This window comes from Pongo abelii, chromosome 14 (genome assembly GCF_028885655.2).
Source record: "Pongo abelii isolate AG06213 chromosome 14, NHGRI_mPonAbe1-v2.0_pri, whole genome shotgun sequence".
Lineage (NCBI taxonomy): Eukaryota > Metazoa > Chordata > Mammalia > Primates > Hominidae > Pongo > Pongo abelii.
In genome coordinates, this window is record NC_071999.2 from 26455225 (window position 1) to 26482712 (window position 27488).

At 39.1% G+C, this 27488-nt stretch overlaps 1 protein-coding gene and 1 long non-coding RNA gene across 10 annotated transcripts in view; one reads left to right on the forward strand and one right to left on the reverse strand.

Moving 5' to 3' along the window:
- The window catches only part of LOC100460674 (mitochondrial intermediate peptidase-like), a 171778-nt gene that overhangs the window by 20569 nt on the left and 123721 nt on the right, over positions 1 to 27488 (forward strand). For 6 of the 9 annotated variants that reach the window (XR_010136650.1, XR_010136651.1, XR_010136652.1 and 3 more), the window contains exons 7-13: positions 753 to 935; positions 1498 to 1654; positions 7039 to 7087; positions 8862 to 8922; positions 12297 to 12349; positions 15220 to 15311; positions 15411 to 15526. Coding sequence is in view for 6 of the 9 variants with exons in the window: in XM_063714719.1 (XP_063570789.1) it covers positions 753 to 935; positions 1498 to 1654; positions 7039 to 7087; positions 8862 to 8922; positions 12297 to 12349; positions 15220 to 15311; positions 15411 to 15526 (711 nt within the window). In the remaining 3 variants the exon portion in view is untranslated. The remainder of the gene's footprint in view (positions 1 to 752; positions 936 to 1497; positions 1655 to 7038; positions 7088 to 8861; positions 8923 to 12296; positions 12350 to 15219; positions 15312 to 15410; positions 15527 to 27488) is intronic. The other 3 variants (XM_063714721.1, XM_063714723.1, XM_063714724.1) reach the window with 1 other exon arrangement.
- On the reverse strand, positions 12371 to 24665 carry LOC134759830 (uncharacterized). Its single transcript, XR_010136657.1, has 2 exons — positions 24373 to 24665; positions 12371 to 12819 (listed from the first exon to the last, which is right to left on the reverse strand). It is a non-coding gene; the product is annotated as an uncharacterized LOC134759830 (long non-coding RNA).

The window sequence follows — 27488 nt, forward strand, 5'->3', positions numbered from 1 at the left end:
TCCTGCTGCCTCAGCCCCACAAAGGGCTGGGACTGCAAGCGTGTGCTACCACACCCGGCCAAAATCAGAACTTTTAAAATGTGCTTCCCCCTTCTGGAGGCTCACTACACTTTTGCAAAGAACTGTATTTTTTTTTTTTTTTGAGACAGAGTCTCCCTCTGTCTCACAGGCTGGAGTACAGTGGTGCAATCTCGGCTCATTGCAACCTCCGCCTCCTGGGTTCAAGCGATTCTCGTGCCTCAGCCTCTCGAGTAGCTGAGATTACAGGCACGTGCCACCACGCCCAGCTAATTTTTGTATTTTTAGTAGAGATGGGATTGCACCATGTTGGCCAGACTGGTCTCCAACCCCTGACCTCAAGTGATCTGCCCTCCTTGGCCTCCCAAAGTGCTGGGATTACAGACGTGAGTCACTGCACCTGGCATGTGTTTTTCAATGTTGTTAATTTCAACAATTAGTTGTATAACCTAGACGTAAAATAGAACTAGAAGTTATGTAAACCTTAAAGCATAGAAACATCAGAAAACCATAAGTATGATCTTTTTGTTAGAATATTAAATATCTGTTAAAAGTAAAATTAATATATATTTATAATATACTAACAATATATTCATTTTACTAAACTTTAATATTTTGTTAAATGATAATTCAACAATGTATATGTTGATTTGACATCTTTATATTTTGTTTATTAAATTGTGAAATATTAATTCAAAATGCCTTTAAATAACTTTTACTCCTCCTGCATACAGCGTAAAAGAGCAGTGGACCTCAATGTTAAAATCTTGGATTTGAGTAGTACATTTCTTATGGGAACCAATTTTCCCAACAAGATTGAGAAGCATCTCTTACCAGAACACATTCGTCGTAACTTTACATCTGCTGGGGATCATATCATAATTGATGGTCTCCACGCAGAATCGCCAGATGACTTGGTATGTGTTTCATTCTCTTTGTTGTTTAGGTCCCATCTGTGCGTTGCTACTGTTTTAACCCAAAATTCAGTGATAATATAATAGTATCCTTAAAAACTTTTTAGCATTACTAAGCCCTAAAAATTTAACTTGTGGAATTATTAATGCCATAAACACTTCAAAGAATGAAAATGATTTAATTACTTATATTTCCTACAAGACTCCTTATTTTTAAATTATGATTAATAACAGCATTGACTGACATTCTAGACTACAGAGACTTTTAAATTCACGCAGCCTTACTTCTCCTGGTTAAGACGCTTTATAGCATAGAGATCCACTCACTGGGTAGAGGTTTGCCCCGCCGTACCTCAGAACAGTACCCTAGAGCTGCAGTCAAGTATGCTGTTGCATCCCATGCTATTTTATGACTCTGGAAGCTTTATCGCCTCGTGTAGACCATTGCTTTATTTTGAAAGCGGTGATCATCTGCAGATCAAGTGGCGAGTATGAGCCTGTGTTATTGTTGCATAGGACTGTGTCATGGTATTTATAGCCTTCACCATTTACTTTTTAAACATAGGGGCGAGAAGCTGCTTATAAAATTTTTCTTTACCCCAATGCTGGTCAATTGAAATGTTTAGAAGAATTGCTCAGCAGCAGAGATCTTCTGGCAAAGTTGGTGGGGTATTCCACGTTTTCTCACAGGGCTCTCCAAGGAACGATAGCTAAAAATCCAGGTAAGCCTGTTTATCCATCATTTAAGGGCAAAATAGGATTTTTATGAAACTGAGCTTTTGATTTTAAATAGCTGTAAATTAGTGTTCTATTTTTAATACATGCAGAGAACCATTTATTGAGATTTTGTATGTATTTTTATAGGAACCATTTTTAAATAGAGCTAATAATTTGGCATAATTCTGTCTAACCAAAGAATTTTATTTTATGTGAATGTTGAGAGTAAAATCATAACCTAAATTTTCATTTTGATGTTAGTCTAAATTGTTTTCATTTTAACCCAGTTTCTGTGCTGAATTTGACTAATTGGTTAGAATTAGGGTAAGAGAATGAAAGATCAGTATGTTTACTGAGGTCGAGGTTAAATGTAAGTTAGATCATATAAAAAACACACAGTCAGATAAACCTCCTTTTCAGAGAGAAGAGTACTTCTTAGGAAGGTTTGTGCTAGGTGAGGTGTTATGGAAGTGTGTCGTTGGGTTTGTCATAAACTTGCCTTGTGCTATGTTGAGTTCCTTATGATTCATAATGTCTAAGAGAAAATGTTACACAATAATAATATAAATATACATAAGACGTTTTTTCAAAAGCATTTATTAAAACTTACAGTTGTAATTTAGGTGGTGAGTCAGGAGTAGGGTGGCCATGATGGTGGAGCTGTGTGAGACTCAAGGTCTTGGCAGTGAAGTTGCAAGACTTAGTGAGGGTGAGAGGGAGGAGGAGGCATTGTGGTGGGCCCCCTGGGTTTCTGGTTGTACATCTGGTTAGACATTCCACTCACGGACAGAGGGGACACTGGGGGCAGATCACAACCTGAATCCTCGCTTGTCTTTATTCCTTCTGTGCTTATCCCTTCTCACCCTAGCATGTTCCTGTCTTCTCCAAAGTTCTCTAAATGCACTCAATCTTTCTTCTTACTCTTTCATAAACAACTGTTTCCCTTGACCTGTCAAGGCTCTCAGTTAAGTTACAGGCGTGTCACGCTCATTGCAGCCTGGGTTCCCTTGCTCATGTCACTCTCCTATGGAGAGCAGCTTTTCTTCCTGGTCTGCCTGTTAAAATCTTACCCCGTTTTTTTAGTGCTCAGCTCAAAACCCACCTCTTTCATGAAGCTGGTTAAACTTTTTCACTTTCCTTGGACTCCCTTGTCCCCGAACCCTTAAAACACTTATAATTTGTTTCATATAATCGAAGCTCCTAAACAGGTATAATATGTATGTTATGTATTAAATGTGTGTTTTTAGTGTATGTTTTCTCTTTTTTTTGTAAGTATCAGTTTGGTGAAAAGTATGTTTTTCTGTAGTCGCTGTTGTCAACAGTTTGATTATAATAGTACCATATTTTTATTTTATATTTATATAAAATAATAATATTTATATTTATAAAAAATAATAAAATAATAATATATAATAATATATAAAATAATACCATATTTTTATTTTATATTTGTATAAAATATTTATATTTATAAAAAAAAATATATAATATATATTTAATACATAAAATAATATATAATAATATATAAAAGATATAAAATAATACCATATTTTTATTTTATATTTATATAAAATAATATATAAAATAATAGTACCATATTTTTATTTTATATTTATATAAAATAATAAAAAATAATAATATTAGAATATCATTCAGTGCTTATCCTGTTGTTATCTCATTTCCTTCCTCTGCAGCTCTGTGAAGTAGGTATTTGTATTCATGTCACAGATGAGGAATCTAAGGTTAGGTTATATTGCTAAAATGTGGCAGAACTGAAACCTAAACACATATTCTACATTTATGGTTTTCCATAGGCTGCTTGAGACCTAATGCCCTGTGTTTTATATCATCTACATCCCATTTTTGTTTATTAATTCAGCAAATATTTACTGATTGCCCACTATATGTCAGATATTATTCTCGGTCATGGAAATAAGTCAGTGTATAAAGCAGAAGAAAATTCCTATCCTTATGCAGTTTACATTCTTGTAAGCAAGGGAAGACAGTTAAGAATGAAATAAGTAGATAAAGTATGTGGTATGTTATTAGTTAATACAAGCCGTGGAGAAAACTGAACAGGGAAGGGGATAAGGAATGTGGGCATGTAGGCTGGTGTTGGAGTTTTAGAGAGCATTGTCGGAGGGCACACTTAGAATGTGGAATGTGAGCATGCTCTTGACAGACACAAGCGTGAGGCTGTGGCTCTTGGGGGGAGAAAGGTTTCAAGCAGATTCACTATCAAGTGCTAAGGTCTTGAGGCAGAAAAATGCCTGCCACGTTTGAGGAGGGCAGAGTGGCTGAAGCGCAGTGTGTGTAAGGAGAGTGGCGAGAGGTGGGAACAGACTAACAAGGGGCGGCATTAAGTAGAGACTTGATGCAAGTGCAGCAGGTCACTGTGGGGGTTGGGGCAGAGGAGTGAGATGATCTGACTCCAGTGCTAATGGTGAGTGAGTGCTGCTGTTCCTGAGAGAAGACTGCAGCAGGGCCAGGGTAGAAGAGGGCCTCTTTAGATGCTGTTTTGCAGTAACCATGATGAGAAATGTTGGCATCTTGACCAGGTGGTAGCAGGGAAGGTGGTAAGATGTGATCAGATTCTGGGTACAGGGTATTTGGAAGAGGGAGCCAACATTTTCGACCTAAGCAACTAGAAAGAGAATGAGTTACTACTGTTAACTAAGATTGGGAGGACCGGGAACTTGGTTTGGTTCAAGTTAAGTTTGAGATACCAGATAAGGTTCAAGTGGTGAAGTTGGGTAGGCAGTTAGATAGAGTGTGGAGTTCTGAGCTTCATATGTAAGTCTGAACCTCTAAAATGAGATTCTGATACTGCTAAGAGAGTGAACTTAAAGAACAAGTCCAAGGACTGCGCTCTGGGGCCTTCAAGTTTAAGAGGCCAGGCATGTGAGGAACTGCTAGTTAACGCTGCCAGATGTAACGGCCAGTGAGGGAGGTGGAAAGTGATTACAGGGTGTGGTCCTGGAGGCCGTGCAGAAGGTCTGTCTGCAGGAGAAGGGAGAGATCAGCTGACTCATGCTGTGGCCGGGTCACATGTGAGGAGGGCTGGGCATGACCACTGGCTGTAGCAGCGTGGAGCTCACTGGACCTGCAGCACCCAGCTCTAGATTCTGTGACTGGCAGGTCACCCTTGTGCACTAAGTGCTTGGTGTGCTGATGTATTGGCAGGGGGCTGTTGTGCACATCATCACATAAGATGTGCTCTGGGTCCTTGAGGATTTAAAGCTTAGTTGAGGAGCCGGATATATGCATATAAAAAGATAAATAATAATACAGGTTGGCACATTTTCAGTGCCGATGGAGTAGTACAGACAAAACAATGCCATGGGATTTAGGAGCTCGGGGTGTTTGTCAGATGCGTCTGTGGCTGTTGAAGGCGCCCTGAGAGAAATGAAACCGTCATGCACAGTGATGGAGTGAGCCCTCAGCAGAGCAGAAGGAAGACAGGAGAGGCTGACTGAGGCTAAGGCGGGCATTCATGTGGCCAGTGAGGCCACAGGAGGAGGTGACTGCGGTGAGGCACTTAGTGGGAGGTTTCAAACTGAATCTTAATATGACAATTCTCTGGGGACATTGATTGAGGCAGGCCAGGTGCGGTGTCTCATGCCTGTAATCTCAGCACTTTGGGAGGCTGAGGCAGGCAGATCACCTGAGGTCAGGAGTTTGAGACCAGCCTGGCCAACATGGTGAAACCCCATCTCTACTAAGAATACAAAAATTAACTGGGTGCGGTGGTGGGTGCCTGTAATCCCAGCTACTCAGGAAGCTGAGACAGGAGAATCCATTGAACCCTGGGAGGCAGAGGTTGCAGTGAGCCGAGATGGCACTTCTGCACTCCAGCCTGGGTGACAGAGCAAGGCTCCGTCTCAAAAAAAAGAAAAAAAAAGATTAATTGAGGCAGATTCTTCACATGTAAAGTGACTGGAAGAATAAGATGGGTGAATGTTAAAACATGGTTATTAAGAAATAAAACGTATACAAGCATACGTGGGGATTCATTTGAAAGCAGTTTGGTATGGTACCTGGAATGTAATCCTAAAATGAGATTTCATTGTTGGCTAAATAATGTCTTTGTTCCCCAAAAATTCCTATTGTTGTTTCATATGGCACATGAGCCAGTGTTTTCAGAATTCGTATACACAGGACTTGTTAAGTATTGACAGTGGCAAGAAACCTCATGGTTTGGGTTTAGGTTAACCACCATTATTTATTTCCTTAGTCTTTTATTTCACTCAAAAGGAGATAACTTAAATTGAAGAGAGGGCAAGAAACTTAAAACTGTATAAAAGATTATCTGGAAAATATAAACATAGTGTTTGTGGTGAACTAAAATGCATATGAAAGCTCTGTACACATAAGTCAGTGATAAAAAGTGCTACATTCAGAAATACTTACAAAACATTTCCTCTTGTGAGAAACGGTGGTAATTCTATTACACTGCCTTTATGGGTTTGTAAATTATGACAACTATGGCAGAAGTATTTTAATAAAAATACTTTAAAAATTCTATCAGAAGTTAACATTTATTTTTCTCATTTTGCTATTTTTTCATATTTATCCTGAATAGATTATTCTACAGTTGTATGTAACAATAAAATTGTTATCAAGAAAAACATTGATTTTAAAAAATTTATTTCAGGGAATTATACTTCTACACTGCACCTATTTTTATGAAGAAAGCAGAGTCTAGATATCTCTTTAAAACTTTGAAAACATCAGACATGTCTAAGAACTTTTTTTTCTTACACATATGAATAGATAGAAACACCTTGAAATTTTGGACTTTTTTCTTTAGCCTCCTATTAACTCTTTTTTTTTTTTTTTTTTTTGAGATGGAGTCTCACCTTCTTGCCCAGGCTGGAGTACAGTAGCACAGTCTGGGCTCACTACAGTCTCTACGTCCTGGGTTCAAGCTGTTCTCCTGCCTTAGCCTCCCAAGTAGCTGGGCTACCGGCATGCACCACCACGCCCGGCTAATTTTTGTATTTTTGGTAGAGACGGGGTTTCACCATGTTGGCCACACTGGTCTTGAACTCCTGACCTCAGGTGATCCACCACCCCACCTCCCAGCCTCCCAAAGTACTAGGATTACAGGCATGAGCCACCTGATCCCATTAACTCTTTTAATTTTGGGATATAATCTGAGCTGTGGATTATTAGTATGCCAATTTAATTTTTTTCTGATTAAAAGATCATCATCACCTAGAAGTATTTACTATATGTTTGGTATATGTTGGTAGCTCTACTTCCTTTTGAAAATCATCACTTTAAGGGAATTGTGGTATATAGATTATGATCATCACATAATAATTTTAACAGATATGTTCATTTTATTTCACATAATTGAAGATATTTTCTTTTGGATTCATTTTAGAGACTGTCATGCAGTTCCTTGAAAAACTATCTGACAAACTTTCTGAAAGGTTAGTTTTTATTCTACTATTTAGTTTTTTGGTTATATGTTATTTAGTCTTTTTAAAGAAGGCTAGATTTATAAAAAATTAGGAAGTGACCTAGAATATAAGTTTTGGCATATTGGATCAGACCTGTCTCACTATGAGACATACTTTGAAAGGCCATAGTTGTCTTCCTTATATGCCATTCTTGAAAACATAAGCTGTCCCCTTTCATTAAACAATTGTTTTTAGAAATTCATCTTTCATTTGCACTTTAAAAATCTTTACCAAAATGTTTTTGAAACTATTTATTTTAACTTGTACCATGAATTTTATGACAAGTTCATAAAGTAGTATTTCTCTTCTTTTGGCCTAAATACAGGAGGCTCATGGATGTGGTGTCTTTTTGATTTTGTGTAGTATTTTAAGAATGTTCTATCTCAACATTTGTAATTTCAAGCTGAAGTGTTTTACTGCCTTTGGTGTGTCCATTTGTTATATACAAGTTGAGTGTCCCTTATCTGAAATGCTTGGGAACACACATGTTTTGGATTTCATTTTTTGGGGTGAATTTGGAATATTTGCATATACATAATGAGATATTTTGGGGATGGGACCCAAGTCTAAACACGAAATTCATTTATGTTTCCTATACACCTTATACACATAGCCTGAAGATAAGTTTATACGGTGTTTTTAATAATTTTGTGCCTGAAACAAAGTTTTGGCTGCAACCTATCACATGACATCACATGTGGAATTTTCCACTTGTACCATCATGTCAGTGCTGAGAAAGTTTCAGATTTTCAGATTAGGGAGGCTCAACCTGTATTCCTGCCTCTCTGCCCCTCCCCTGCTCAGTGCCTTCGATCATACACTTGCCCTTCACTGGCCCTCTTCTGGGACTTAGTTGAGAGGCAGCACACCTTTAGGTACTAAGGATTTTAGGAAGAAGCAGTCATGGTTTGTAAAAAAGGATGATGTTTTCTCTTTTTCTCTTGTGATGCTGTCTAAAATTCTGTTTGCCTGTTTTGGCTACACCAACACATCGGATCTTGGCTCACCTTTCTGTTTTGTACTATAAACTCATGCCTTAGAACTCATTCTTCTCTAGTTTGGATTATGTTTATAAATTCTAAAATTTTCTTTTAATCCTGGTGAACCACTGTGTCTTTGATACAATAAAGAAAGAGGGTTAATTATGCACTTATTGAGGATATCCTGCTTTACTTAGTTAAGTGTTAGTAGTCTTTCTCTACATAGCTATAGATTTTTGAGCAAGCATAGCTTCATCATTTTACAGGTATATATAGGAATTAATTCCAATATACATGTCATATTCTACAAATATTAAATACCCATTTAATTATTGACCAGCTAGAGTTTTTCTATAGGGGAAAAATGACTAGAAATCTTAAATGTAGCCAATGATAAAATTCCTTTCTAGGAGTTAATTTGTTAAGTCTCCTTTAAAGGTATAGCAAAAAGTAGTGATTTAAAGTTTGCTGATGAATGCTTTGCATATTTGTAATGACATTGCTAGTTTTTCCAAGCTTTAGTACTCTTGAGACGTTTATCCACCATGATGCTTTTTAAGGTAGAAATTGCATTAATATGCTGCTTTATATATTGTTATTTCTCATGACACTTAGGTAAAATTTGGATTAATAGTGATTTATGTGTGCACTACTAATTATATCTAATCTTATGAATATTGGAATGTAACATAAGCAAACTAGTCCTTTCATAATGTAATTGTTAAAATTTTGTCCTAACAAGTAATGATAAACCTGTTTTATAGAACTCTAAAAGATTTTGAGATGATACGAGGGATGAAAATGAAACTGAATCCTCAAAATTCCGTAAGTATGTTGGAATATTTTTATTATAATATAGACAGTCTGTCAACTGAAATCAATACCTTTTGATTCAGGAACTTTCTTGTGATAGGCTACAGGTCCATTTAGTCTTGTTTCTGATCCTCAGTTTTGGTGAATAAAGATGTTGAAATATTTGATTCTTATGTCCCAAACTGATGTTGCCTGTACATACAGCATTTTTGTTGAGGAGTCGACATATTTTATGTATATACACTAACACAATGTGTATATATTCATGCAAAGACTGCTTTCATTCTGTGGATTGTTGGCTTCTCAGTTTGAAGCAGACTTTAAGGAGACTCAGTGGAGGCTTCATCTGGCAGGTGGCAATTTTAACCATCAGTGTTAACGTTGCAGTTCATTTGCTTATTTGTTAGCTAATTTATGGTGCCCGATTGAGTAGGTCAGTATTTGACTAACAAAGTACACCACATTCTAAAAACACTTAAGTGTTGTTTTCAATCATATGATTATATGATCTTCCTTATGTGATCCAAGAGTATAGACAAGTATTGTTATGGCCAGAATGCTGCCCAGGTGATTGGGGGAGTGCCCTGAAAAGTGTCGAGATTCCAGATATTAGGACTCATTCCCATTTGGTTCTAGGGCACTACAGGATTGCCGGGGTTGTCTACACCATTCTTTTCCAAATGCTGTTATTCATTCTTGACTTAGTTGCTGCTGCCAGAGCCATAGTCATAAGGAAGATTTAGGGAAATGGGCCTTGCAGATTTATAAACTGTTTACTAGCTTCCCAGATACAGCCACTAGGAAACAGATTAATCCCATTAAACTCAGCGATGTGTAGAGTAGCATGTCAGTCTGTTCATTTATGGAAGGAGCTGTGTCTAGCAAAGTAACTACTGTTAGTCATCTGCACACCTTGGCCTGGTAGGTAGGCTCATTTGGGAAACCAGATAATAGGTAAGAATTTAGTTTGGTGACTATAGAAACAGAAAAATAAAAAACAAAATGTGTTGCCAAAAGCTAATTCAGTAAAAGTGAATATGACTTTAAACTGTTATCTGTAGCTATTTGTATATAGCTTATGGATACAATTATTCTGCAGATATTTGTGAAATGCCCAATCTCCTCATGAAGTCCCTGCTTTGGTGAATGGTGCCACCATTCACCGTGCTGCTCTAGTCAGGACCTATACTTAATCCAGACCAGTGGTTCTCAAAGTGTGGTTCCTGGACCAGAAGCAGTAGCATCACATGGGAACCTGTTAGAAATGCAAATTCTTGAGCCCCACCTCAGACCCACTGAATCAAAAACTGGGGTGAGCTCCACAATCTGTGTTTCAACAAGCACCCCAGGCACTGCACACTCCCCTCCCCCGTAATCATTTGTTAGGTCCTGCAGATTCTCCCTCCCTGTGAACTCTTGTGTCTTCTCCTGTGCCCATTGCCATAGCCTGGGTTGGGATCATTATTCTCACCCAGATGGTAACTGGGATTGCCTAACTGGTTTCTAGCCTTTTGTTTTTGCTCCACTCGAAGCCGTCTTGGATTCAGACAGTTTAGCCATGTATTTAGCCCAGTGTTAGGCATACAATTGGTTGTCAACACTTATTTGAACTATGAATGAATAATGAATGAATGAATTGCCACCAGAGGGATTTGTCTAAAAAGCAGATCTGATCTTGTCACTCTATTGTTTAAAATTCTTCAGTAGCTCCTGGTTATTCTCCAGTTTCCCTTCCTACTGCCCTGCTGCTCCCGCCAAGCCCTCATGATTTGGCCCTTGCCTCCTTCTCTAGCTTCATCTTCTGCTGCCCTTCCAAGCCGAGGCTGTGTTCTTTGCTCTCTCCTGATACCTGTGCGATGCTCGTGTGATCTCTATTCACTTAGTTTTGCTTTCTTTCCTTGCTTTGCTTTCTTTGATTCTTTAATTTGAATTAATATTTGCGTGCCGGCCACATAAATACGGCATGGTAGGCAGCTTCCAGTCATTTACAAACACCACCTACAGGAATGCCTTTCCCCCTTTCTCATCTGGATTAACTGCTTCTATCATAAAACTCAATTCAGGCTTTGCCTTCTTGAGAACATTTCCGAACCTTCCGCTGTGATTTAAATACTTTTCTTGTGGGCTGTGTTTTACATGGCACAATGTAGACATGACATACTATCCTCTGATTGTTGAGTCACTTGCCCTTCTACTGCCTAGGCTATCATCCTCTTGTTTTTGTCTCATTACAGCCTGCACTCTGTCTGCATCTAGCAGATAGCAAATAATCATCTGTTAGAGAAAATGTGTGCCAGGACCTGAATACTGTGGGGCTAGGGTTCCGTGGACACAGTCCCTGCCCTTCAGGCACTCATGGGGAGAAAGAAAATAAGCCTACAAGTATCTTAGGTTGTCATACATCCCATGATATAAGTATTACCATGGAATATGGGAAATAACACCTTGTTATTGGAGGAGATTATGCCTAAACTGAAATGTTAAAGGATAATGGTAATAAGGAGAGCAGCCAACATTTGTTGAGCCCTTACTCAACGCCAGATAGTCTACTTAATAGTTAAGTACATTCAGCAATCTTATTTGGGAAGTACTGTTGATTCTTTCAGCAAATATTTATTGAGTGACTACCCCGGGCCAGGTACTGTTCAGGGGACAGGAATGTAATAGGGAAGGATGCAAACAAAGTCCCTGTCATCATGTAGTTTATAGTCTGGTATGTATTGGAAACTTGAGCCCAGGCAGTCTCACAGCCTGGTCTCTTAACCACTCTTTTGTCCACCTGGACACCTAGAAGGAAGGACAATTCATTCAAGTATTCAAACTTTCCCTTCTTTCAGTATTATGTGCCAGTCATCAAAAGCAACTAGTACTGTAGTACTTCTTTATGACATATTTTCTTTGCCAAGATTAAAGTTAATTCTGCCTTGGTTACATTTTAAATTGCTGCTTTCATTTTTGATATCTACCCAAAGCTTCTTGCTTAGATTTAGAAAGAACCTTAATCTTACCTTTAGTACACTCATCTTACCTGCAGTGTGTTTTATGGATTAATACATGGGTTACATTTTGGGAAAAATTTCATTATGGCTAATATAATTCATTAATGTTTACTTCTGTTAGATTCCACTTTAGAATGACATTTGTTTGTCTTTTCCCCAGATTCTGGGGTAGGTCTTAGTTATACTTCACTGTCCCTTGATTACAGGGAAGTCAAAATAAGGAGCCAGGTATTTTCTGCCGAGCTATCAATTTTTTAAGGGATTCTATAAAATTGTTCTGATTTACATGAACAGTAGCTGGTTTGCATTCTATAAGCTGGCCACGTTGCTGATAAAAACTACGAAAGAGTCAGTAGCTTTCCTTAACAGTGAATTATTCCATTGTAGGAAGTAATGCCTTGGGACCCCCCCTACTACAGTGGTGTGATTCGTGCAGAAAGGTAAGTTTTTCAAGAAATACCCATACAGGAAAAGGAAACTAATGTTTATTCAACAGCTATTGTCATCCACTGAGTCGCCCACAGTACAAACCCTTCCCCTGACACCATTCTTTCTGCTGGCGTGGTCTGCTCCACTCATGTATTCTTCAGCTGCTTGCATCATTTCCTTGTTTAAAACTCTACAGTCTGGTCCCTCTCCAGCCCTGCCCTTGCATAACTTTCTGGTTCTCTTCCTAGGCTGTGAGCATTGCTGGAATCCTTGTTGTATCCCATTGCTGACCCAGAGTAGGGGCTCAGCATGTGTTTACTGAACCAGTAAAGGAATAAAGCGGTACATGGCATGGTGCTACGTTATTTTCCTTTTTTTTTGAGGCGGAGTCTCGCTCTCTTCCAGGCTGGAGTGCAGTGGCGTTCTTATGTTTTCTCATTTTTATTTTGACACATATATTGTCAACACATTATTGGTCCATCTGGAAGGATATAAATGAAATAAAGATTTAAGAAACTTAAGTTGACAGAAGTACTCCTCTGGCTTCTGTATCCTCCTGTGTTTATTATATTGGAGAAAAGTAGATATGTCCTTCTCTCCCTACGGACACACTATTTCTGTAATTTTTATATTATAAACCCAAGAAATAGAGCTCTTTTCACAGTGAACACACTTTAAAATGTTTATAGCTGAAGCAACTTTATATACCCAATAGGAATTTTTTTTAAAAAATCTCAGAATCCTACTCTTTAACAACTTATTAACATTTTTCTCTTGTAGTTAATTTTTGAGATATGCTGTTTAGGAGAGTTAAAGTTGATTTAGGTAATAGAAGAAAATGTAAGTTTTTTGGTTTTTTTTCCTCATTAAAGCATACCAGCATGTACTGTGATGATATGTATATTTATTTGGTATTAAGCTTTAAAATATTTTTATTACTATGCATTATTGAAGCATCAAGTAAAGCATAGTAGGTACTTCTCCAAAATAAGACGTATTTGCTTAATTATTTATTTCGGCATTTGTCATAAAAACAGAAAACAATAACTTTCTATGTTCTTTTCTATACCAGCAGGATGAAGTAGCCTAAGATCAATTAGTGTGTTGAAGCACTTACTCACTTAATTTTCATTTATTTTCCTCTCTTTGGGCTCCATCTATCACTGTTGCCAAAACCATTTTTACTTACAAGGCATAATTGTGTCCTAACCTTTAGTTAAGAATATTTGGTCAGATTCTATTTTTTATTTTTATTTTTCATTAAACAACTCTTTTTAGAGACAGGGTCTCACTTTGTCACCCAGGCCAAAGTACAGTGGCGCAATCATGGCTCACTGTAGCCTTAACCTCCTAGGTTCCAGCAGCCCTCCTGCCTCAGCCTCCCAAGTAGCTGGCACTACAGATGCGTACCACAACACCCAGCTGATTTTTAAATTTTTTTGTAGAGATATAGGTTCTTGCTGTGTTGCCCAGGTTGGTTAGGTACCATTTTTTTCAAAATGTGTCTCAAATTCAGCATCAGTCTTCTTTTTAGTGAAAACACATAAACTGTTATTCAAAATCTATAATAATTTGGTTATGGTAAACAACGAGGGTTTAGAATATATTTGTTTTACAAAATTGTTTTCTGGTTGCAGAACTTGAAACCCTGCTCCCTATAGTTGCATTAAAAAATAAAATGTCTCTTTTAAAATTCTGTCAAAGAAAGATTTGGCTTGGTTGTTTCACCTGTTAAAGATGTAGCATAAATCAGTAATAAAATTTATTTGTACTTTCCATGTTTATGTAAAGCATTTGATTTTTGACATTGGAGAGTAATGTAAATTAAATATACTTAATATTAAATATTCTAATTTTTAGAATTCTAATTTTAATTCTAAATATTTAGAATATTAAATATTCTAATTTAATAAATATTCTAATTTTTGCTACTCTCATTTTTATCAGGTATTCCTTTCATATCATGTCCCCGATACCTGATTATTTTCATTAATGCCTTGGCCTTAAATATAAGTGATAGTTTTTTCACTTAACTATACTCTGTAAATATAGCATGCCCAAATGGTGGTTCCGAGGTAGGAGATCAGCAGGACTTGTTTTCTGGTCACAACCTCCTGACCAAAACAGGATCTGGTCCAGACAGGATGAAGTAAAGAAACCAGCCCAGACCAGCAGATGGCAAGGAAAGGGATTTCTGGCTGCCCTCACTACTCATTAGCATAAGATACTCCCACCAGCGCCTTGACAGTTTACAAGTGCCAAGGCCAATGACCCGGAAGTTAGCACCCCCTTCCTAGAAAGTTCTGAATAATCTACCCCCAATTTGCATTAACCCACTCCTTAATTTGCATTTAAATAACAGTGGGTATAAATATAGCTGCCAACAGCCCACAAGCCTGGCTCTGGGCGCACTGTAGGATCTGATCACAACCTACTTTTGTTTTACAGAAAGAAACATCTCTACTCACATTTATTTGTTCTGATTTTTCTTCCACCCCTGCTCTTCCTCCACAGTTTATCCCAGCCAAACCCCTTTCTGTCTCAAAGGCAGAACCTCTGTCAGGGGAGCAGTGGGTTCCCATTGCATCCCTGCTTTGTCTTACACATCTGTGACATCTTGCCAGGTGTCCATGAAGCCGCTGAGTCTGCACTAGCCTTGTGTAGCTCCTGGCCCTGCTGTGCTAACAGCCTGTGTGCTACACAGTAGACCTGCTAATATGTTCTGGACGTTAAATGTGTCTTGTCAACCATATTTTAAAGCTCTACAAGGACAAACATTCTGGACCCTCAGTAAATACATATTAATTCATAGCCCCTATTCAAGCTTGTATCTAGACCAGTAACCATGAAAAGCAATCCAGTGATGAGGTTTTTTTTTTAGAAAGAGAATGCCATGTTTTTGCATGACATGTTTGCAGTGCTCACTGGTTGATGGAGTCTTCCACCTGCTTGCTAAGTCCTTGAAATCACCAGGTATGCTGGGAACACAATGTAGTCTGCCAGATATCCATGTGGGGCTTTAGCTTATTTTAAAGTTTTAATACTAATTTATTTATTTGGCTATTAACTCAGTAAAAGAACCAGGAAAAGTGGGGAGGAGCCAAGATGGCCGAATAGGAACAGCTCCGGTCTACAGCTCCCAGCGCGAGCGACGCAGAAGACGGGTGATTTCTGCATTTCCATCTGAGGTACCGTGTTCATCTCACTAGGGAGTGCCAGACAGTGGGCGCAGGTTAGTGGGTGAGCGCACCGTGCGCCAGCCGAAGCAGGGGCGAGGCATTGCCTCACTTGGGAAGCGCAAGGGGTCAGGGAGTCCCCCTTCCAGGGGTGACAGACGGCACCTGGAAAATCGGGCCACTCCCACCCGAATACTGTGCTTTTCCAACAGGCTTAGGAACCGGTGCCCCAGGAGAGTATAGCCCGCACCTGGCTCAGACGGTCCTACGCCCACGGAGTCTCGCTGATTGCTAGCACAGCAGTCTGAGATCAAACAGCAAGTCAGCAGCGAGGCTGGGGGAGGGGCGCCCGCCATTGCCCAGGCTCCCTTAGGTAAACAAAGCAGCCTGGAAGCTTGAACTGGGTGGAGCCCACCACAGCTCAAGGAGGCCTGCCTGCCTCTGTAGGCTCCACCTCTGGGGGCAGGGCACAGACAAACAAAAAGACAGCAGTAACCTCTGCAGACTTAAATGTCCCTGTCTGCTGACAGCTGTGAGGAGAGCAGTGGTTCTCCCAGCACGCAGCTGGAGGTCTGAGAACGGGCTGACTGCCTCCTCAAGTGGGTCCCTGACCCCTGACCCCCGAGCAGCCTAACTGGGAGGCACCCCCCAGCAGGGGCAGACTGACACCTCACACGGCCGGCCAGGTACTCCAACAGACCTGCAGCTGAGGGTTCTGTCTGTTAGAAGGAAAACTAACAGAAAGGACATCCACACCAAAAACCCATCTGTACATCACCATCATCAAAGACCAAAAGTAGATAAAACCACAAAGATGGGGAAAAAACAGAGCAGAAAAACTGGAAACTCTAAAAACCAGAGTACCTCTCCTCCTCCAAAGGAACGCAGTTCCTCACCAGCAACGGAACAAAGCTGGATGGAGAATGACTTTGACGAGCTGAGAGAAGAAGGCTTCAGACGATCAAATTACTCCGAGCTACGGGAGGATATTCAAACCAAAGGCAAAGAAGTTGAAAACTTGGAAAAAAATTTAGAAGAATGTATAACTAGAATAACCAATACAGAGAAGTGCTTAAAGGAGCTGATGGAGCTGAAAACCAAGGCTCGAGAACTACGTGAAGAATGCAGAAGCCTCAGGAGCCGATGCGATCAAATGGAAGAAAGGGTATCAGCCCTGGAAGATGAAATGAATGAAATGAAGCAAGAAAGGAATTTTAGAGAAAAAAGAATAAAAAGAAACGAGCAAAGCCTCCAAGAAATGTGGGACTATGTGAAAAGACCAAATCTACGTCTGATTGGTGTACCTGAAAGTGACGGGGAGAATGGAAACAAGTTGGAAAACACTCTGCAGGATATTATCCAGGAGAACTTCCCCAATCTAGCAAGGCAGGCCAACATTCAGATTCAGGAAATACAGAGAACGCCACAAAGATACTCCTCGAGAAGAGCAACTCCAAGACACATAATTGTCAGATTCACCAAAGTTGAAATGAAGGAAAAAATGTTAAGGGCAGCCAGAGAGAAAGGTCGGGTTACCATCAAAGGGAAGCCCATCAGACTAACAGCGGATCTCTCGGCAGAAACCCTACAAGCCAGAAGAGAGTGGGGGCCAATATTCAACATTCTTAAAGAAAAGAATTTTCAACCCAGAATTTCATATCCTGCCAAACTAAGCTTCAAAAGTGAAGGAGAAATAAAATACTTTACAGACAAGCAAATTCTGAGAGATTTTGTCACCACCAGGCCTGCCCTAAAAGAGCTCCTGAAGGAAGCGCTAAACATGGAAAGGCACAACCGGTACCAGCCACTGCAAAATCATACCAAAATGTAAAGACCATCAAGACTAGGAAGAGACTGCATCAACTAACGAGCAAAATAACCAGCTAACATCATAATGACAGGATCAGATTCACACATAACAATATTAACTTTAAATGTAAATGGACTAAATGCTCCAATTAAAAGACACAGACTGGCAAATTGGATAAAGAGTCAAGACCCATCAGTGTGCTGTATTCAGGAAACCCATCTCACATGCAGAGACACACATAGGCTCAAAATAAAAGGATGGAGGAAGATCTACCAAGCAAATGGAAAACAAAAAAAGGCAGGGGTTGCAATCCTAGTCTCTGATAAAACAGACTTTAAACCAACAAAGATCAAAAGAGACAAAGAAGGCCATTACATAATGGTAAAGGGATTAATTCAACAAGAAGAGCTAACTATCCTAAATATATATGCACCCAATACAGGAGCACCCAGATTCATAAAGCAAGTCCTGAGTGACCTACAAAGAGACTTAGACTCCCACACATTAATAATGGGAGACTTTAACACCCCACTGTCAACATTAGACAGATCAACGAGACAGAAAGTCAACAAGGATACCCAGGAATTGAACTCAGCTCTGCACCAGGCAGACCTAATAGACATCTACAGAACTCTCCACCCCAAATCAACAGAATATACATTTTTTTCAGCACCACACCACACCTATTCCAAAATTGACCATATACTTGGAAGTAAAGCTCTCCTCAATAAATGTAAAAGAACAGAAATTGTAACAAACTGTCTCTCAGATCACAGTGCAATCAAGCTAGAACTCAGGATTAAGAATCTCACTCAAAACCGCTCAACTACGTGGAAACTGAACAACCTGCTCCTGAATGACTACTGGGTACATAACGAAATGAAGGCAGAAATAAAGATGTTCTTTGAAACCAACGAGAACCAAGACACAACATACCAGAATCTCTGGGATGCATTCAAAGCAGTGTGTAGAGGGAAATTTATAGCACTAAATGCCCACAAGAGAAAGCAGGAAAGATCCAAAATTGACACCCTAACATCACAATTAAAAGAACTAGAAAAGCAAGAGCAAACACATTCAAAAGCTAGCAGAAGGCAAGAAATAACTAAAATCAGAGCAGAACTGAAGGAAATAGAGACACAAAAAACCCTTCAAAAAATAAATGAATCTAGGAGCTGGTTTTTTGAAAGGATCAACAAAATTGATAGACCGCTAGCAAGATTAATAATGAAAAAAAGAGAGAAGAATCAAATAGATGCAATAAAAAATGATAAAGAGGATATCACCACCGATCCCACAGAAATACAAACTACCATCAGAGAATATTACAAACACCTCTATGCAAATAAACTAGAAAATCTAGAAGAAATGGATAAATTCCTCAACACATACACCCTCCCAAGACTAAATCAGGAAGAAGTTGAATCTCTGAATAGACCAATAACAGGAGCTGAAATTGTGGCAATAATCAATAGCTTACCACCAAAAAAAGTCCAGGACCAGATGGGTTCACAGCCGAATTCTACCAGAGGTACAAGGAGGAGCTGGTACCATTCCTTCTGAAACTATTTCAATCAATAGAAAAAGAGGGAATCCTCCCTAAATCATTTTATGAGGCCTGCATCATCCTGATACCAAAGCCGGGCAGAGACACAACCAAAAAAGAGAATTTTAGACCAATATCCTTGATGAACATTGATGCAAAAATCCTCAATAAAATACTGGCAAACAGAATCCAGCAGCACATCAAAAAGCTTATCCACCATGATCAAGTGGGCTTCATCCCTGGTATGCAAGGCTGGTTCAATATACGCAAATCAATAAATGTAATCCAGCATATAAACAGAACCAAAGACAAAAACCACATGATTATCTCAATAGATGCAGAAAAGGCCTTTGACAAAATTCAACAACCCTTCATGCTAAAAACTCTCAATAAATTAGGAATTGATGGGACGTATCTCAAAATAATAAGAGCTATCTATGACAAACCCACAGCCAATATCATACTGAATGGGCAAAAACTGGAAGCATTCCCTTTGAAAACTGGCACAAGACAGGGATGCCCTCTCTCACCACTTCTATTCAACATAGTGTTGGAAGTTCTGGCCAGGGCAATTAGGCAGGAGAAGGAAATCAAGGGTATTCAATTAGGAAAAGAGGAAGTCAAATTGTCCCTGTTTGCAGATGACATGATAGTATATCTAGAAAACCCCATTGTCTCAGCCCAAAATCTCCTTAAGCTGATAAGCAACTTCAGCAAAGTCTCAGGATACAAAATCAATGTGCAAAAATCACAAGCATTCTTATACATCAATAACAGACAAACAGAGAGCCAAATCATGAGTGAACTCCCATTCACAATTGCTTCAAAGAGAATAAAATACTTAGGAATCCAACTTACAAGGGATGTGAAAGACCTCTTCAAGGAGAACTACAAACCACTGCTCAAGGAAATAAAAGAGGATACAAACAAATGGAAGAACATTCCATGCTCATGGGTAGGAAGAATCAATATCATGAAAATGGCCATCCTTCCCAAGGTAATTTACAGATTCAATGCAATCCCCATCAAGCTACCAATGACTTTCTTCACAGAATTGGAAAAAACTACCTTAAAGTTCATATGGAACCAAAAAAGAGCCCGCATCGCCAAGTCAATCCTAAGCCAAAAGAACAAAGCTGGAGGCATCACACTACCTGACTTCAAACTATACTACAAGGCTACAGTAACCAAAACAGCATGGTACTGGTACCAAAACAGAGATATAGATCAATGGAACAGAACAGAGCCCTCAGAAATAATGCCACATATCTACAAGTATCTGATCTTTGACAAACCTGACAAAAACAAGAAATGGGGAAAGGATTCCCTATTTAATAAATGGTGCTGGGAAAACTGGCTAGCCATATGTAGAAAGCTGAAACTGGATCCCTTCCTTACACCTTATACAAAAATCAATTCAAGATGGATTAAAGACTTACATGTTAGACCTAAAACCATAAAAACCCTAGAAGAAAACCTAGGCATTACCATTCAGGACATAGGCATGGGCAAGGACTTCATGTCTAAAACACCAAAAGCAATGGCAACAAAAGCCAAAATTGACAAATGGGATCTAATTAAACTAAAGAGCTTCTGCACAGCAAAGGAAACTACCATCAGAGTGAACAGGCAACCTACAAAATGGGAGAAAATTTTCGCAACCTACTCATCTGACAAAAGGGCTAATATCCAGAATCTACAATGAACTCCAACAAATTTACAAGAAAAAAACAAACAACCCCATCAAAAAGTGGGCAAAGGACATGAACAGACACTTCTCAAAAGAAGACATTTATGCAGCCAAAAAACACATGAAAAAATGCTCACCATCACTGGCCATCAGAGAAATGCAAATCAAAACCACAATGAGATACCATCTCACACCAGTTAGAATGGCAATCATTAAAAAGTCAGGAAACAACAGGTGCTGGAGAGGATGTGGAGAAATAGGAACACTTTTACACTGTTGGTGGGACTGTAAACTAGTTCAACCCTTGTGGAAGTCAGTGTGGCGATTCCTCAGGGATCTAGAACTAGAAATTCCATTCGATCCAGCCATCCCATTACTGGGTATATACCCAAAGGACTATAAATCATGCTGCTATAAAGACACATGCACACGTATGTTTATTGCCGCATTATTCACAATAGCAAAGACTTGGAACCAACCCAAATGTCCAACAATGATAGACTGGATTAAGAAAATGTGGCACATATACACCATGGAATACTATGCAGCCATAAAAAATGATGAGTTCATGTCCTTTGTAGGGACATGGATGAAATTGGAAATCATCATTCTCAGTAAACTATTGCAAGAACAAAAAACCAAACACCGCATATTCTCACTCATAGGTGGGAATTGAACAATGAGAACACATGGACACAGGAAGGGGAACATCACACTTCGGGGACTGTTGTGGGGTGGGGGGAGGGGGGAGGGATAGCATTGGGAGATATACCTAATGCTAGATGACGAGTTGGTGGGTGCAGCGCACCAGCATGGCACATGTATACATATGTAACTTACCTGCACATTGCGCACATGTACCATAAAACCTAAAGTATAATAATAATAATAATAAAGAAAAAAATAAAAATAAAAAAAACAAAAATAAATAAAAAAATAAAAAGAACCAGGAAAAGATGCAGAAATGCATCAGAAGGGGCTATAAGAATCGGGTTTTAAAAATCTATTTTAAGTAGCTTAACAGGCTACTGAGTTTTGGTTTGAGGCCTCAGTAGTCTTGATTGACAAGAGGAGGCTGCTGCACAGGTAATGGATGAGAAAAGAAAGGAAAAATATCATAGGCTGGGTTTGGGGTTAGAAGAGTGGAACAAAGTGAAGATTTCTAAATGCTTGTTAAATTCATCACCTTTCAAGTAAAGACTTAAATGTGTGGCTTGACACAAAATGAAATATAGAAGGGGCTTTCCTTGATTTGAGCTTTTTTTTTCAAGTTAACCTCAGGGAGTCTTTTGCTTTTATGTTAAATACCTCAGATTTATTTCGAGTTTTTAATGTTCGTCTAAAGAAAAGTAAGAACCTGTTTAGAAGCAGGAGGAGAAATTAACGTGTTTTAAAAGTGCCAAAGGTTGATCCTGAAAAATACTGTAGTAGTGTAAGTGACTGTCAGCAAGTCTTACAGAGCCGCTCATTTTTCTTTTTAAAAGCTTTAGTGTAAGATTCTTCATGGAAGAGTAACATTACTTCTTTCAGATACGAAAATAAATTATTTTATTTGAAATTAAATTTTATTTTTGATTAGGCAATTCATTCACATGGCTCAAAAAATCAACAATGTTAAGAAGTATTAATTGAGAATACTCATCTCTACCTCTGTCCCAGAAGTCATCACTTTTAAGTTGTTTAATGTATCCTTCCAGTGTTTGGGTTTTGTTTTTGATGCTTTGGAAACACTATTTCTTTTCTGTAAGTAATGAGTTTCAGTATTTCATTTATTTTGGTGCTATTTTTGTTTGTTTATTTGTTTATTTTCTTTTTTTCTTTTTTTTGAGACAGAATCTTCCTCTGTTGCCCAGGCTGGAGTGCAGTGACGTGATCTCAGCTCACTGCAACCTCTGCCTCCTGGGTTCAAGTGATTCTCCTGCCTCAGCCTCCCGAGTAGCAGGGATTACAGGCATGCACCACCACACCCAGCTAATTTTTGTATTTTAAGTAGAGACAGAGTTTCACCATTTTGGCCAGGCTGATCTCAAATTCCTAGCCTCAAGTGATCCGCCTGCCTCAGCCTCCCAAAGTGCTGGGATTACAGGCATGAGCCACCACATCCTGCCAATTTTGGTCCTATTTTTAAATTAAGATATCATTGGGAAAGGGCATTCAGTATTGTCTATTCCTTGCTAAGATATATTTTTAAAATCTCAAGGGCATTCACATAATGAAATACAGATGTTTTGTGTTTTAAACTATTCAAAAAATGGGCTCTCACAGAAGGACTTTTTTTTTTGATGTGAGAAATCGCATGCTTTGTTAGTATAGGATTAGTGATCTTGGTGGTTTTAAATTTTTAAAAATTAACCTTTATTATGAAAACTTTCAAAATAAACAGAAATATATAGGAAATGGATGGCTCAGTCAAAAGAAAAGAACAAAGAAAAAATTGTTTAAGAAAAAAATGAATTAAAAAAACAGAAGTAGAGCAATATGAGTAACCTCTGTATATTGATCTCCCAGATTCTACCAAAAAAAAAAAAATTAGCCCGGCTAATTTTTTGTATTTTTAGTAGAGACAGGGTTTCACCGTGTTAGCCAGGATGATCTTGATCTGCTGAACTCGTGATCCGCCCACCTCGGCCTCCCAAAGTGCTGGGATTACAGGCATGAGCCACCACGCCCGGCCAATTACCAAGATTTTTCTATGTTTGCTTCATTTGGCTCTTTTTTAAGTTTTCTTCTTTCTTTGCTCTTCTTTTCCTTCTTCCTTCCCTCCCTGCTTTTCTTCTTTCTCTTTTCTCACTACTAATGTACAGTCATGTGTCACTTAATGACAGGGATACATTCTGAGCAATGCATCATGGGCTGGGCACAGTGGCTCATGCCTGTAATCCCAGCAGTTTGGGAGGCTGAGGCAGGTGGATCACAAGGTCAGGAGTTCAAGACCAGCCTGGCCAACATAGTGAAACCCTGTCTCTACTAAAAATACAACAAAAAATTAGCTGGGCATGGCGGCATGTGCCTGTAGTCCCAACTACTTGGGAGGCTGAGGCAGGAGAATTGCTTGAACCTGGGAGGTGGAGGTTGCAGTAAGTCGAGATCATGGCACTGCACTCCAGTTTGGGCAAGAGAGTGAGACTTTGTCTCAGAAAAAAAAAAAAGCATTGTTAGGCAATTTTGTCATTGTATGATCTTAGAGTGCACTTACACAGACCTAAGGGTATAGCCTACACACATGCCTATGCTCTCTGGTATAGCCTGTCGCTCCTAGGCTACAAGCCTGCACAGAATGTTACTATACTGAATACTGTAGGCAGCTGCAACACAATGATAAGTATATATGCATCTAAACATGGAAAAGGTATGGCGAAAATAGGTATAAAAGATAAAAAATGGTACACCTGTATAGGGCTCTTACCACAAATGGAGCTTGCAGGACTGGAAGTTGCTCTGGGTGAGTCTGAGTGAGTGGTGGTGAATGTGAAGGCCTAGGACATTACCATACACCATTATTGACTTTATAGACACTGTACACGTAGGCTACACTAAATTTATAGAAAGATATGGTTCTTTCTTCAATAATAAATTAACTTTTGCTTCCTTAACTTTTTTTACCTTATAAACTTTTTAGTTTTTAAAAACTTTGATACTTTTGTAATAATATGTAGCTTGAAACACAAGCACATTGTATAGGTGAACAACAATATTTTCTCTTTTTTTAATCCTTATTCTATAAACTTTTTTCTATTAAAAACTTTTTTTGTACTTTTTAAATTTTTTTGTTATAAACCAAGACACAAACATACACATTAGCCAAGGCTTACACAGGGTCAGAATCGTCAACATCACTGTCTTCCACCTCCACATCTTGTCCTACTAGAAGGTCTGCAAGGGAAATAACAGGCATGGAGCTGCCATCCCCTGTGATAACAATGCCTTCTTCTGGAATCCCTCCTGAAGGACCGGCCTGAGGCTGTTTGACAGTTAACTTAGAATGAGTACACCAAAATAGTGATAGAAAGTACAGTATAGTAAATACATGAATCAGTAATACAGTCATTTATTAAGTGTTGTGTACTGTACCTAATTGTATGTGTCAGGCTTTCATATGACTGAGGGCACAGTAGTTTTGTTTACACCAGCATTACCACAGACGTGTGAGTAATGCCTTGTACTCTGACATTATGACAGCTACAATGTTACTAGGTGATAGAAATTTTTCAGCTCCATTATCATCTCGAGGGACCACCCACCGTAGCATATGTGGTTCATTGCTGACAGAAGTGTTGTTACCTGGCTTGTGACTACTTTAAAGGAAATCCTAGCCCTCATGTCATCTCAGTCTTACACGTTTATTATGTACTTCTGAAAAACATGAACATCTTCTTACATAACTCTTGTATCATTATTACCTAATAAAAATTTAATAGCAATTTGTTGGCATCATTTAATATCTAGTCTATATTCGTATTTCCTTGGTAGTATCAAATCAGCTTTCTTCCCTGTTAGCTTGTTAGAATTAGGACTCCAACAAAGCCTCCACATTCTCTTGGCTTTTCTGTCTCCTGTCTCTTACTTTAGAGCAATTCCCCATGCCTCATGCTCTTCTTACTCTCTTTTTTGTCATATTATCAGCAACAGTTGTTGAAGAGACCAGGCCATTTGTCCTACAGAATTTCTAACTTTCTGGATTTATCTGTGTGCTTCCTTGTGGCATCATTTCACTAGTTCCTCTCTTCCTATCATTCCTGGAAGCTGGATGTTACATATAACAACTCACTGTTAAACATTTCCCATTTTTGGCATGGACACCCATAGGTGATGTTGTATACTTTGTGTCACATCACATCAAAAGACGTGAAATAGCTGAGCATGGTGACACATGTCTGTAATCCTAGTGACTTGGATGCTGAGGTGGGAGGATCACTCGAATCCCAGAGTTCAAGGCTGCAGCAAGTTATGATCACGCCACTGTACTCCAGCCTGGGCGACAGAGTGAGACTCCATCTCTTAAAAAAAAAAAAGAAAAAAAAAAAGACATGAAATATCAGTTGCCCACTGAGGGTGATGTGAAGATGGACCCCTAGGTAGATTGATGCTGACAGGATCTCTGCAGTCTGTGGTGAGGGTTTCCCTCTCAGCTAGAAAGGGATCTGTGTGGTGTTCCTGGCAACATGGAAACATCCAATTTTCCCTCAGTCATTTACCCAGTGGCTTTAACACCCATTGATAGTCTTCATCTGAGTCAGTCATTCTTTTTAATTACTAATTCTCAAAATAAGGATTTATTGTAATAGTTTTCTGAACTAGTGACAGATGAGTCTTATCTGGCTTTCTCTTTGTAAAGCGTCATTATAAACTAATGGAATTTCATTGATTCATTGTGTTTCAGTCCATTACAGTCATTTTGGAGGGATGCCAAATCTGTCATAACTTGGCCAATTGCACTGAAAAGTCAGTCTTTTAGGAGCTTGTTGAGTGAGACTCAAGATACCTGTGTTTATTATTCCCAGTTGAGTTTGAACTGGGACAAACTCAGTTCAAACTTTGAGTTGTCCCTGCAGGACAGAAAAGGGGTGGTGATTTCTCCAGTTGTGAGCCAGGAGCATCTGCAACCTGGGGAGAGGTCTGAGAATAGGGTCTGTTGCTGGACTCAATCATTCAAAGAGGGTTGGAAAAGCTCCTTAGGCAAAGCAAATGGCTGTCCGGCCACTTTCCTTTCATCGTTTTCCACAAGGCTCTGGGGGAGAAAATCTCTGCCTATTCCCCTTTCGCTGCTGCCACTTGTTCCTTCTCACTAGGTTTTCATTCCTCCCTGTCCCAGGGCTAACCTGGATCCTCTCTCACGACATTTCCACATCTCCCATTCTGTTCTTCCTAAAGCAAGATGCAGCACATAGGTGTTATTTTTGGTTATTCTTTCCTACTGTTCAATTTTAGACATGGCTGTTTGATTTCACATTTTGATACAGCTTAAGCTGAATGAGAGACCATTGCAATAGAGGTCTCCTTGCTGTAGTGAGATTTGGCCCCAGCCTCTATGGCGAGAATTCTGTCATCTAGCGGCACATCGGTGTGGTGTCATCTTCTCTCCCTAAAGTCAGGCCTACTGGTTTACTTTCCTACTCCCTAGGATAATGATGGAATTGTACTGTCTTTCTTTAGCTTTGATTTCTTAGTTTTCAGTGAACTGTGTTGCTGATCTGCACCATTAATGAAAATTATTTCCTGGTTGCCAGGAAGTTTGACTGGAGCAATTTTCTTGCCACTAGCTTCAGAAGTCAAGATAGAGCCAAATTAGCAATGGTGGATTCTTTATAGAAGAGGGGGAAAGGTCTTTTCAGTTCTATATAGTTACCTGAAGGGCAAACAGGTTTCCAGTATCATTCACTTCCTTTACTGCTACCTTCTCTATGTAACCAAATAAAACAGTAGCTCTCCCTGTGGTTTTCAAGGCAGCATTTCAAAATGTCACCCAGCTATAACATGAGAATTATACTTAGTCATTCCTGATGCCAAAAATACAGTTTCATTTGCTTTCGATAAAGTTAAAAATAGTTTCTCTGACAGTACTGTCACATGCCATGTTCTTTACAAGTGACCATTTTTTCCTTGCCCACACGTGCCCTCTGGCAGGCCATCTTGTTCATTCTGTAACAAGCCTCTGTGGACATTTGCCATTTGGTGCACATGTTCTCTGTCACATTTGCTGTCACTCACTGAATAGAATAAGGTAAGACTGAAGCTATGTTTACCTGCAGTTTCAACCTGGATTCTCTGACTGTATTTGATTGTGTTTTATATTTTCACTAAGTTTGAGGCCATGGTGTTTGGACGTAATATCCAAGTTCTTTCTTTACCTTAATTCCAGGTGTGTCAGAGGTTGAAATATAAGTCTGACTCATAGAGTGTGCTTCATAAATACAGTGATCCACTGACT